At 39.5% G+C, this 13,822-nt stretch overlaps 1 protein-coding gene across 1 annotated transcript in view; it reads right to left on the bottom strand.

The window, feature by feature from the left end:
- Window positions 1-13,822, bottom strand: part of PIGK (phosphatidylinositol glycan anchor biosynthesis class K) — a 65,795-nt gene that overhangs the window by 18,827 nt on the left and 33,146 nt on the right. Inside the window, 1 exon segment of the mRNA XM_058029755.1 lies at window positions 4,025-4,100. Coding sequence (XP_057885738.1) covers window positions 4,025-4,100 — 76 coding nt within the window.

Genomic DNA, 13,822 nt, shown 5'->3' with positions numbered 1-13,822 from the left:
TGAGAATGAGGCCCTGAGAATCAACAAAAAATTGATCTTCAAAGCAAAAGGATTTTTTCTGGGGGAAGGATGGGATGGGTAATGGCTGCACACTTGCCACAGAAGCACAGAAATGATGGAAACAAAGGCCTTCCTGCAAGAATTACTGCAGAACTGCAACCCTGCAGCATCCTTTGATGGCCATCAAGCTGTGCATTTTTAACTCTGGAGATCCCCCTCCCATCATCTTTCATAAATTTCCCGTTTAATTTCCCTATGGTGACTGGAGCCAACATCCACAGAGCAGCTCCCCCTCACTCCCCAAGGCTGGGGTGAGCCAAGCTCCCACTGCTCCACCAGACCCTGAACAGAGACACCTCCTCCAAGGGTCAGCACAGCTTCCCAGCAGCTCCTGCAATCACTGAAGGCACTTGCCACTGAGCCTGCTCCTGGAGAGGCAACACAAAAGCACAGGGTAAAACTTCTACAAAACAAACTGATATCTCCAAAAGGAAACTCTATCTATGTTAATTGGATATTGCATGTAACATTCCACCCATGAAAAAAATATCTAAGGAACTCCTTATTTTTAAGTAAATCTGCAACTGTAAGCCATGTCAGATTTCAAGTATTGTGCAATTTCCACTACAGGCTGCAAGTCACTTTCCTGAAATATCATCCTGGTTTAACAGCATGTTCATTTATCTGCTTAATGGTTTGAAATGGACTAAAATAAGTATGCAAGTTGATTGTGGTCTGAATTTGCTGTTTCATTTTGTTTTCAATTATAACACGATCAGGATATCTAGTGTTTATCTGCTGAAATGTGCCTTTCATCAATAAAACATTTTTCCATCAGAAAGACACCTATAACAATTTAAGTCTCTTCAATATCCTAAATCCTGATTAGGCCAAGTATGTTAACACACAGTGACATTCCAAGCACAAGCACTGGCACTGAAGTTAGGTACTTTTATTAAAATGATTTGCTGAGCTGCAAGGCCAGCAATGAATATAATTTATGATAAATGGAAACAATCTTCTCAAATGCAGTTTGCCCTGTTCTTCCACCAGACCTGTTTTGACTAAAGACAAGTGCAGAATTAAAATAATCTTCTTTTTCTCCTCTTTTTAGTTTGGGTTTTGGTTTGGGGTTTTTTTTTGGCCTTATTCTAACTAGCATAAACATATTGTAAATAGCAGCATCGTATGCATGGCTGTACAGAGGGAATCTCATTAAAAAGGTTGTCTTATGTATGTGGGCATTACTCTGAAAGTTCTACTTTTACAAGTTTATATTAATGACTGCATTCCTTTTCCAAGCACTAGAGGCTTCTTACTTCAGTTAAAAGCACAAAGAGTATTTTAGTAGTGTTCAGGAGAATAAATTTATCCAATTTTAAAGCTGGATAGTAGTAGTGGCTATGTTGGCTAAAAAGTATAATTAAAATGTACTTTATACATTATACTAATTTAGGATACCTGTCCACCACTGTGAAATTTTAATGTATATTTATGCTATAAGTACACAGCACTGATGCTGTTATATATGTCTAGAGTACGTATGTATCCATGTGGATGCAGCATCATAACACCACAAATACTATTCACTGTTTTTACTCTTGTCACTTTTTTAGCTTCTTATAATTTCCTTCTTTATTCTTAGAGCAAAAAAATCCTTTTCATATAAACAAGGCCCCTGCACAACTTGTCCCAGTTTGCCAGGTCCCTCAGCAGAAGGGTACAAGGGGTTCTCAGCAGAGCTAATTCAGCACGATGCTGGTGCAGTGATGCTCAGCTGGTGGCAGCTCAGCAGGGCATCAGCCTCACACACACCAGGGCATGGTGCCAAACTCCTGTCCCCACAGCTGAACAGTGTTCCCTTATCTGCCCTCTCTGCATCCAAGACATTCACAGTTCTGCTGGCTCTGCTCTGCTGCCTTGTGCAGACCCCAGCTCTGTACTACTGGCAAGTTGAGCAGACAGATAAGAGCACATGAACCCAGCTTTTTGCCTTTGCACAGCACAATACTCTATTGCAGTGTAACACACACTGGCCAAATGAACACTCTGTGGTTATTACCCACCTAATGCTGTAAAAATATTGCTATGACATTTGGTCTGCTCGACCATTTTAAAGGTTAATTCTGTTTCCTATTTGAGCTTTTCCTCTAGGAGAGCCATTCCATGCACTTTCTATTTACTGATTCCAAACAACCCCCAAACTGTTTCATTGCTCACTCTCACTGTTAAGAACATATTGACTGGCTGCCTGCTCTGCTGTTTAATTCATTTATGCTGAGAGTCAGGCATGAAGACAGAATTTAAAATGTGACATTTGCAGGCTGTTGGGTCATTTGAAGCTCTGACAACACCAGGGAGTTCCTGACATACAAACTGGTCCTGATTTCCAATCTTCCATGTTCTGAACACATCAGAAATTCTTCCCGAAGGTGCAGATTTCAGCCAAAAGTTTTAAAATCCCTTGTGCTTACAACTTGCAGGAAAGGCTTGTACACTTGAAGGTTTTAAAATAAAGCTTATGTTTCCTTTAAGGTAAAACCAGCACTGCCTGCAGCATGAACTCAATGCTTTAAAACACTTATTGACAAAGGTATTTGGGAAGATCTATGATAATAATTAATACACAAAAAGTTGTTTACAAAATTCTATTAAGGGACTTAGTGGACTTTTATTTGCTCCTTTTGATCCTGAAGCATTTAAAAACAGCTGAGTCTGAAACCACAGCTTTATCTAACATTGCCTCTCTGGCTTAGTGCTACTCTGACCAGTACCAAGTCCCAGTTTTCAGTCTGGAAATTTTCTTATCTCAAGGCAGTGAATGGACTGCACCATTTTGTCTCCCAACATAAACTGCCATCATCTTCCCCAAATTTCAGGTCAGTTTTTCAGAGCATACTTGATTACCTGGAAGATTCCATAGGGCCAAGATACCATTAGGAAAACACTAATGTGACCTGTTTAGCCTTGACTTAAGAAAACTGTAATTACTTATCCCTGAAGCAGGACTCACATCTATAACGTTATAGTTTTATAAGTTTAACAATTATTTATTTTATTCTGAAAAAAATCAAAATTAATGCAACAGAATAGGTCATTTAGCCTTCCTTTAAGGCGTCCCCAAGAAGGGGAATGCTAAGTCTCCCCAGTCATGTCTGACACAAGTTTTATGTGTGCTACTTGGCCATAAGCTTTTCCACACAACAGGCAGAACCCTCTGTGGCTGACAGCAAAGAATGAGGACACACCTGAATGCAGACTGGGTACCTGATCTACCCAGCAGGATGGATGGAAAAGCAGGCCTTGAACTCTGAGGAAAGAGCAAGAAGGGAATATAGAATCTTCTGCACAGAAAAGATCTCTTCTTCCTCCTTGCCATGAATTGGGGGAGACATGTTACAATAAAAACTTTAATTCCAGCTTGTATGTCCACATCATTCCTCATTTGTTTACTTAAATCAATACCACAGTACTGCATTTAAATAAAGACAAAGTTAGAAGGCACAATCTAGGAAAAATAGGAACCTTTTTTTTTAAATTGTGCAAAACAAAAAAACCCTGTTCAAAGCAGAAAGCATGATGATACTACTATAGTTAGAAATAAAATGGTGCTAATTCAGAATTGTATTAGGAGGAAAGATTGTTTTCCCTGCTCAACTCATCATGACAATTATTCCACGATAATGACTCCATACTTTGGCTGCTTTTTCAGGAAGGGAAATACGATTTAGGTCAAGATGCAAATTTGGAGAAATTAATGGATTTTTTTTCTTCTCTATCAGCAGACACACAACAACTTTAACAAGTAGCTCTGAAGTGTTAACCATGTCATACAGCAAGCATCTTTTCGTTGCCATGTTCAGAATGAGACTTTTATAATTTAATAGTTGTCATCTGAACAAGAGTATCTTGTTTATACATACTTCCAGCATGAGGACATTAATTCTGTGTGACCTAGAAAAGCAGTTTAAGTATTACAGATGTTCTTTATTTTCAAAGGAATTTTTTAAATGGAAAGACTTACCTGGTGTATTATCTGAGCTACAGGAAGTTGTTCAGCATATTTTAGTGGCTCTGTTGCCAACTCCTCCTCTGGAAACCTAGGAAGAAAGAAAGTTCACGTATGTCAAATTAGTACAATGTTTACCAAATTAAATAATGAAATTATGTGTTTCAGGACACTGTTTTGCTTAAGGATGAAGAAAAAGTGTATTTTGCGACAATAATGGAATGTATTTCTTATGAAGTTGAGTGAAAGAACAAATTTACAGTAAGCAGAAATGTTCATAACATTGTGCATTTTTTTCCCTGACAAAGAACAAATTTAGCAGCAGAAACCTAAGAAAACCTTTAAATTTCATTTTAGGTGAACAAGGACTGGTGAAAGCTGGATTGAAATCCCCATGGAAAAAAAGTCCTATGCATTTACAGAGCAGATTCAGCACTGTTAACAATACAAGCTTCTTCACTCAATCCTGCCAACATAACTCAAATATGACCATCTCAAAAGGCAGGAGGGATTATTCACCATTTCCCCATTTTTGCTGCAAGTGCACAGCAGTGTTTAGATGTGGTAGAAGTCGAACACCACAAATATTCATGCATTTGCCAGTACAGTAGTGTGTAGTCCTGGTTATCAAAAAGCCAAAAAGCTAGTGTGGGAAAAAAAAATAGAGCGAATACTTCACAAAGAATATATATCATAACCCTTCAAACTTTGAATAAGCTATGGTGGCAGCTGAAGAATTGGAATCCATAAGCAGTGTCTTAAAAGAATATTTACATGATAGTAGATTAATATGAAAGCATGTTTTAAACCCTTCAGCCAAGCTGCTTTCATCTACTGGAGCTGCACAGCATGTGTTACATTTTCAAAGTATCACACAAGTTTTTCATCAGCCATTCCTCTATTTTTCTGAAGACTTCTGAATATTGGAATTTGAGCACTTTGACAAGAAGTGAAGGGGAAAAAAGGTCCTGACAAAAACAAGGCCCTTCTCTAAGCTGATGTAGAATTATTTTCAGACAAAAACTGTGGTGAAGACATTATTTTTCAGGCTCAAACCTTATACCTATTCTAGTCAAAAAAGATTTGTACTTGCTGGGTTAATTGACCTGCAGACCAGCTGCCAGGTAAGAGTCAGAAATTCCAGGCTTAGTGTCTGCACTGGGAGTCAACAGGCTGTGGAAAAAGAGAGGACAAAGTGCACATCTCTCTCCTTTCCCACTACTGAATTTCTGCTGTGGTTTGAAAGGCTTTAAGCTCAAATAAGAGTCTGAATATCCAGAAATTTTTAATGAACAGAGTATGAAAGTCTTACTGTATAAGAAATTTAAAAGCAGAGAACAAAAGAAACACAGCAATATTTCAAAGATCATAGTCACAGCCTGCCCAGAACCGTTTAATGTGCTTAAGACAAATTAAATAAGCAGGCTCTGAACTGCTGGAGCTGGTCCACAGATAGAGCTCATTAACTGATATGGTTTTTAGAGTTTTGGGATTGCTATGACAATGATGAATTCATACTTTTAACATGAAATACACTGCTGTTGTAGTCCAGTGCAACCACCAGAGCTTAGAGGGGGCTCAGCAAGTCCACCACAGAGTGCAGAAGGAATCTTTCCACTCAGTTCCTCCCTGTTTTCTGTCATTGGTCCTGACTGGCAAACACGTCACAGTCAGTGTGAAATGGAGATTACTTCTGTTTTGCTGGGAGCCTCTTAGCTGACACAACACCTTGATTTATGGATACCAGCTACCTAAGCCCATTTTTTAGTCATAGTTCTAGATATGAAACAACTGTACACAAAACACAATATTCATCAATATCTGGAATGCTTATCTCTAAGTTTTTACAGGGACACTGCAAATCTGGGGGAATTTAAAAATTAAAAAAAAAAATCTCAATTCCCAAAATTAAAGACTTTAAGCTGAAAATAACAGCGAAAATTACTATAAATGAATTTTAGCAGAAATGAAAAACAAAAAAAGAGCTTGTCTGTCTGTTGTGTCAAGGACCTTGTACATTTAGCAGTTTCTCTTTGTACATAAAATCAGCATTCCCTTGTATTGTCAAACACACTCCTTGTCAACTACAAGAAAAAAAGACTTTCCTTCAAATTACAAAGGATTAAAAAACATAAAAAAACCCTATCAAGATAATTTTAAGCCTTAAGAAGCTTAACTAAAAAAAAAAGAGGAAGGGGAGAGTAGTAAAAACATGCATTTTGAAGTAATTAGATTTAAATTGAAATTAAGGTGATAGAAGCCTTTCAACATCAAGAAAGACATTTTATTTTTATTTTCTAATTTACTTTCTGAAAAAAAAAATCACTTGAACTACAGTATATTTTATATGTAAATGAATTATAAAACACAGATTAGGTAGGTGGACATTCTAATGTATTTAAATAAACATCTACATTTATATACCCACACTCTAAAATGTTTACACACACACACACACACACAGGTGTTTTGGAAGAGAAGTTCAGGACTGTTTTCTCGAATTTTTTGCTGTAATGCCATGGACTTTTTGTATATGTGTTTAGTGATGTACTAACTGTCAAGTCCACAAAAGACTTTTGATTCTTCTCTCCTGCAGATAAGCCTAAAATCCCCTGCAAGTGGGAACAAAGGGTGTGTTTTAATGAGTAATTTCTGTAAGAACAGAGACAGGTCAGGGCCAGTAAGATCAAACCCCGTGATACAACTCACAAATGGCTGCATTCTCGCCCCCAAAGCAGGGGCTGCATCCCCAGCTGGCTGCTCCAGGCAGGTGCTGAGCCTTGAGCCACTCACAGCCATTCTCCAGCTGGGGTGAGCCACACTGGAGCCAGGGGCCGCAGTGACAGTGACAATGACACTGAGGTGGCTGCAGGACAGGATGCCAGCCTGGCTCACCAGCACAGCTGCAGCCCCACCAGGCTTTGAGGAGATCAGCTTGGTTACCTTGGTCACTTTTGCCATGGATCAAAGAAAGCCCATCAGGGCACTCTGTGCCCAAGATAAAGAAACCTGCTGCAAAACTGCTCCTTCATTTCAGCCCTAGGAATAGCAGCCCACCAGCACTCCTAGACTGGCAGAATGATCTGCAAAAGGCAGTCATCTTCATAAAAGCACAAGGGATTGAAAGGCCTAGGGGGAAGAAACAGGTCAGCACAGAAGAGGATGTTCTACTTCCTCCTCTTTTGCAGGGAGGAGAACACGTCAGGATAAAGATCATCTCCAATACAATTCTTCTGACCTTGTCTCTCCCTTTCACAGAGGGACACAAGCAAATTGGTTATTCCCTCCAGAGATAATTTCCAGATGCCTGGGGATGCATTCCCTTTTGCTCAGAACTAGTTATGTCAGGAAAAAAATCCAAATACAAAAACCATCTCAGCTGATGGAATTTGTGCTCAAATCACATGTGGCAATTTGAGGCTGTAATTTCACTAAATTAGTTGGCCTCACTGTGTTTAGTTCATTCATATTTGACACTTAAACCTTTACAAAATTAAGGACTAATTTGTTGTAATACAGTTTTCTTTGTATGTTTAATTTCTTTCAAAACAATTATATTACAGAAACAAAGGTAGTTTTTCATGAATTAATTTTCCAGTAAGAAACAGTCCTTTCTGTCTCAATTAAGCATGACAGCAGAGTGCTGCCAACAGTGGCAAAGCAAGCTAACACAGTGGCATATCAGCATATACAGCATCATGCCTGACAGCTGGTAATGCAAAGCATAAGGAGATCTTGATTTTCAGGGAGAAGAGTAGAAAGAATTGTAAAATCAGAAGAGAAGTGGGAAGCAGTAAGAGATAGCAGAAGAGGAGGATCTTGAAAAATTCAATTTAAAAGCTATTTTTATACTGCCACTGCGACTGCTCTTAGATGAAGGAAAGTGAGCATGAAACAGAAACTGTGGAAAGTGAATCTAAATCCAGTAAAACGTGTCAAGATATTTGGTGAAATATCTTATTTGCTATTTATATTTGTATGCTTGCTCTTAAGGGAGACAGTCAATGTGTGCTAAAGAAAAATAAATTCCGAGCATGAGGAGGTGGCAAATTCTCCCCCAAGTGCAAACCCAGCCCATGGTCTTCTACACAGAATAACTGCAGTGGCTTTAGGGCAGAGGTGTATTTTATCTTCTGCAAGTATTACAAAAATACAGGGGGGAAAAAAGTACATGTGATCACTAACTGGTTTGCTCATGGCAGAAAGGGGTTGTTAAGACATTTAAGGTACAGAAAAGTCTAGGTAACATAAAACCTGGCTCTCTGGGTCAATATAAACATTCACTAATATAACAGGCAGCAGGACTAAGTCTAGTATTTCTTCCTTCTTATATGTTCTCTAGACTTGATGGCTCAGAAAGGTCACAGAATTTCACATCTATGACCCATGTACAGGTAATACTGCATCTCTTTTGAAATTCCTGTTCTTTGATGGTAAGTTCTAATAAGGAATCAACTCTTTTGAAGCTATCCAAACTGGAAGTCAGAGTGTGAACAGGGTACAAAGAGCTATCAGAGACAAAAGTGCATGAGAAGAATGGGTTTGGGGATCACCATCTTTCTTTTCTGCAGACACCACTTGTACTACTTGAGTGCTGCCTGGCTTGTTTGAGACATGACTTCTGAATAATGTGAATGAAAATGCTGGAATGGGCTGTGCCCCTTGTAGAAGCAGCTCTGAGCAGAAACATTGCAACTGCTTGGACAGTCAGCACGAGTCTGAGGGATGCAAATAACACAGCAGTGCCTAAACCTGATACCCAAGACTGAAAGGCTGAAATTATTAATCTAAACCTGTGTATAGCACTGATAGCTTTATTGACTGTAAATACAGGAACACACTTGCATCTGGCAATAAAAAGAAAACAAAATACCAGAGCTTTATGCACCACATCAGAAAAAGTTATTAGCTTTCCTATTAAAGAGAGGCTGAAATGGGCTATGTCGGGTTTGAGTGAATAGTTTTTAAAATTGGCCATTGAGAAATTTATCTACCATATCCATAGTACAGAAGATTAAGAATTAGACCTTGGATTGGTGCCAGGTACTGGATCTATCTGTTAAATCCTAACTTCATACATATTTAAGAATTGGGTATGTTTAAACAACAGAAGCACTAAGATACATGGAAAACACCAGTGCTTGAAAAGGTGAGATCATGCTTAACTCTGCTCTCAAGAGTGTGCTCATCAATGCTTTTCTCATCTTTGTAAGAGAATGCCAGATTTGTCTACATGAATGTTTACCACATGGATCATCACAAAGAAGAGAAGAAAATACTTGAGAGCATCATCATTCCAGGGAACTTCCTCATAACGTCTCCTTCCTGGCACAGTTTTTTAGTTAAAGGGTCGAAACTCAGTGTACATTTTCTGGCTGCAACCTTTGCTCAAGTCAGTGCGGATGTCTCCCTCTAAAGACCTAAAATGCAAACAACTTCCTTCACCACCCTAGTCCTGGGCTTTGGAATGCTGGGCAGCTGGAGGCTGGCCTTGGGAGACCTTGCAGGACCGTCTCACAACACTAACACTCATCTGTGCCCTTCACTGCTGTGCAGTCTGAACACCTTTGGATGGGAAAACCACTGCTGCACATCCAAAGATGAGGAGAGGAGGGAGCTGTGGTGGAAATGTGCAGGCATTTCACAGGCACAGCCAAGATTCTCTTCCACAAATGCTGTGGCTTCCCTCAGTAATGTTTGCAGATGGCAGACTATCAAAGACAGCTTCAAATGAAGATTGCACAAAAATACAGACAATAGAATATAAAGATAAAGGAAAAAAATAAATTGACAGCGAAAATATCTTTGATGTGATGAAAAACTAAATCAGCGTTAGACAAAATCAGTTTTGTAATTTTTTGAAGAAGGATGCTACTGACTTGCATTGTGAAGTAAAATTAACTACTTCAGCTTGCTGGCCTTTACAGAGAGATATTCCTGTGGAATAAAGTAGCAAAACATCTTGCACTTCAGAAATGCAAAGTACTTTCTGTAATCTGCTCATTTCTTTTCGAATAAATGTGAAAGATTTTGACTCAAACTAGTCACACATACTTATTTCTGGAGTTTAAAAAATACCTGAAGTCTGTGAATGCACAGCACTTTCTCTTGGACCTGATCACAAAAAGGTCTGCTGGTGTTCCCAGAGTCTGCCAGACACACTGAGTTCATAAACTGAATAAAAATTGACTGCAACAGATGTTTCCTCTGTCTTTCTGTGATCCACACAATTTCTTATGTGAAGAATTTCAGGTGATTAACCTTTGTCAAGCCACATATTCTTAGCCATATTAAGATCCTAAAAGGAGGCAATAGAAATCTATAGCGTGTTTTAACACAGGCTGAGCAATATTGTCTCTCTCCTCGTTTCTAGCCAATGACTTTTGCCAAAAAATGTTGCTGAAGGGATTCTCTGTTCTGCCTGCTCCTATTTTTATTCTGAGGCAAGACAGAGAGAAGGAATTAAAAAGAATATTAGCTTAAGTAAGCAGAACTGACTTTCCTGCTCCTGGAAACCACATGACCTACAGGGCTTCATTTTGTTATCTCAACTATTCCACATTTTAGGTAAATTAGAAAATCTCTTTTGAATTAATTTAAAACTTCCACATGATGATGCTGCTGAAGCACAAAATGCTAATCAAAAGCTGGAGATAAAAAGACTCACTAAGTCTCTCCTCTATCACTGAAAATCACCATTTGAGTCCACAGCTAAAAGTAGGTGCTCATGGCTTAATGCTAATTCATTCTCACAACAGGCAGGTTTTGTGGGGGGAAAAAAAAGAATACAAGTGTCAAATTTCCCAGTCTTGGGCCATGTTTATAAAGACGAGTCCAGCAGTATCAGAGGAGCTTCTACTGATGCTTCAAACCAGTCAAAAGAAAACACTCCTCACCTCACTGAGCAAACGTTTGATCCAGCTTGAAGTGTGTATGTGTTGTCCTTAAGAACCAGGGCTGCAGATTTACCCCTTGAATCCATTCCCTCCTAATTGCATGGGAAATATTTCCAAGAGTGGTTAAAAACCACACAGGTTATTAATTATCGCTCTGTGTCTGGAAACCTATGACTGAATTTCACAGTAATCTCAAAGAACAAAGTCCAAATCCTCCCATGCCACCACATCACACAACCAGTTTAAATACTGCTACCAGCACATGTTGGAATTATACTTTCAGCTGGATAAAGCACACTTGTTCATTTTTCACAACTGAAAGTTTATCCACAGTGCCCGATCTTTATGTAGACCAATTCAACACCACCTGCCAGTGCACTGCAAGTCAGGAAAATCAGTAGGAAGATGTTTTTAAATCAAAGAATTAACCTGGGAACGTGCCAGGATAGCAGTTCCATTATTTAGTGGCCATAATTAGTCTTTATAGCAAAGTTGATTTTGTGTTTAATACTACTGTTCCTTCCTGCACATATTCAAACTAAACAATGTATCTGTATTGGTTTGTATTGCTACACTTTTCAACAATCACCTTCTAAAAACCCCATAATACACATATTTTAAGTCCCAATATTTATACACCTACAGTATATATTTCTATTTTTCAGTTCAAGAGTCACATAATGTACAATCCAGCTAAAATTTCTCATGAGATGCTTAGTTCAGTACACAAATCTGTCAAAGTAGCATTGTTCTCTGCCTCTTCTCTGCCCAAAACCATCCTCAGACCTTTTACCTTACCCTCTTCATTTCAAGCTTCCTATTTTGCCTTTTTGACCCTTTATTCCAGTCCGTCAAGGGAGGTAACCACACAGAATTACACAAGTCTTGTTTCTAAGGCACTTTCAGAGACCATCCAGTTCAGCCTCCCAACACGAGGTCATGTCAGCCGTGGCTTTGCCCACCTGAATCTTCACAACCTCCACAACCTCTCTGTGCTAACTCACCCTTCTTTGCAAACACTTCTCCTCATGCACAACCTGAACCTCCCAAGCCACAACCTACAGCCAATGCCTCTTGCTACCACAAGAAGAGTTTACCTTAACCACCTCTCTAACTACATTCCAAACAGCTGCAGCCTGCTATTATTGTATTTCTGCCTTTTAAGGTCAAGCAAGCCCAAATCTCTCAAGCAGCTCTCTCAGAGGATGCGTGCCCTCAGTTCTGACCATCTTGGCAACCTCTCAAAATCTTTATTGAAGGGGAAGGCCAAATGCCAGACACAGTTTCAGGTAGGGCTTCAGCAGTACCAAAGAGAAATTATAACAGTATTGCTCAATCTGCTGATCAGACTCCTCCTCGTGGAGCTCAGAAGGCAGCTTGTCCTTTTATTGATGGTGATGGCACTGGTGCCCATCAGCACCTCCAGGTCCTTCCCAGCAGGGCTGCTGATCCTCCTGCCAGATCCCAGCCCATGTGGATAGGATGTTATCAGGGAAGGAACCAACTGTACTTCTGTCTACAAGTGTATAAAGGAGCATACACTGGTACCAGTCATAGAACCAGATTTTCTTGAAACATGCTATACCCTAGGTGCTCAGAAAATTAATCATAAAAATTACAGTTTTGGGCTTTTGAGAAATGGTTTACTGTGCAATCATGTCTCTCCTGAATACTAGACGTTGCTTTTGATCTTTTTTGCTACAACATGATCAGTAACACATTTCCATAACGCAGACAACCAAGATACACCAAGACTTGCAGAACGCTATACTACAAAATTTAATCCACTGTTTTCCCCTTTTTCACCAGTGCTGTTTTTCTCGGTAGCCAACTCTAAGGGTTCTAAGAGTGGCCACAGCAGACAGAATTGAGTAGCACTCTAGTCAGCCAGCAATAAATGCTTTATTCTCCTGTCAATGCATGTACCTATGTAACAATACATTGCTAACCACTTTAGAAGGGCTTTGCTTCATAGAAAGCTGCATAGAATGTATGTAGCTCTTAAGCTTTTTATCAGTCTTTTTTTCATCTCTGGGACCATGATTTTCTTTTATTTATAGATGACTTGTGCCCTACTTTTGTCTGCATTCTGGTTTGTTTGTTCTTGTTAATGGCAGATGAAACCTCCAGTTCACATACAAACACTCAAACATTATATTCTCTGAGGCGAAGGTACTGCAGGTTACTGAATCTGCTGATGTTGAACAAAGAATCTATTAATGTCTGATTCCTTAAAGCAGTCATCCTTTTTCTTCATATTAGTATTTTCTGGTCTGCCTTTCTGTCCTCACTTATTTCACAGTATTAGAACCAAGAAGGACTTGTCTCCTGTCCACCACCGACTACTGTATACAAACCAGAATGTTCTATATGAAGTTCAGTACTTTACAAATTTTATAGCCTTTAAGCCCATACAATTTAAGTAGTCTCAGGAACAAAAGCAGAAGCAGCAAATCATACCTATCCTGGGTCAAGCACATGGCATGCCATTTGCCAGCCTCCCAACAGGCACACAAACTTGGGAGCTCCCCTGCCTATCCAGGCAAGCCACTAGGTCTGAGCCTGAGGGACAGAAAGAGGGACTTTATGCCCTTGTGTTCAGTTCAGTGCTGTACTAACTCCAGCATCTGTCAGCTATACCTACACAAGACATTTAGCTGGATTTGCAAGTTATTCCTAGCTGCAAAGCCAAGCAATAGGCTGGAGAAGCCAAACTTCAATATTCACAGGTGGTTTCTAATCCAAATACTTGATACAAAATCTGGCATCTCAGACACCTGCCAAGCCCAGATTTGTGATTACCTCACCCCTCTTGCAGGGAAGGGACAGATGCATAGCTCAGAGCGTGCCACAGGCTATCAGCACCTTTTCTCTCTGCCGTGTCCCAGGGACAAGAAGAGAGTTCCTGCTAGAGCAG

The sequence above is a fragment of the Melospiza georgiana genome, chromosome 9, assembly GCF_028018845.1.
Source record: "Melospiza georgiana isolate bMelGeo1 chromosome 9, bMelGeo1.pri, whole genome shotgun sequence".
Classification (NCBI taxonomy): Eukaryota; Metazoa; Chordata; class Aves; order Passeriformes; family Passerellidae; genus Melospiza; species Melospiza georgiana.
Note: the sequence above shows the minus strand (reverse complement) of the source record. Positions and strands in the feature narration are given on the sequence as shown.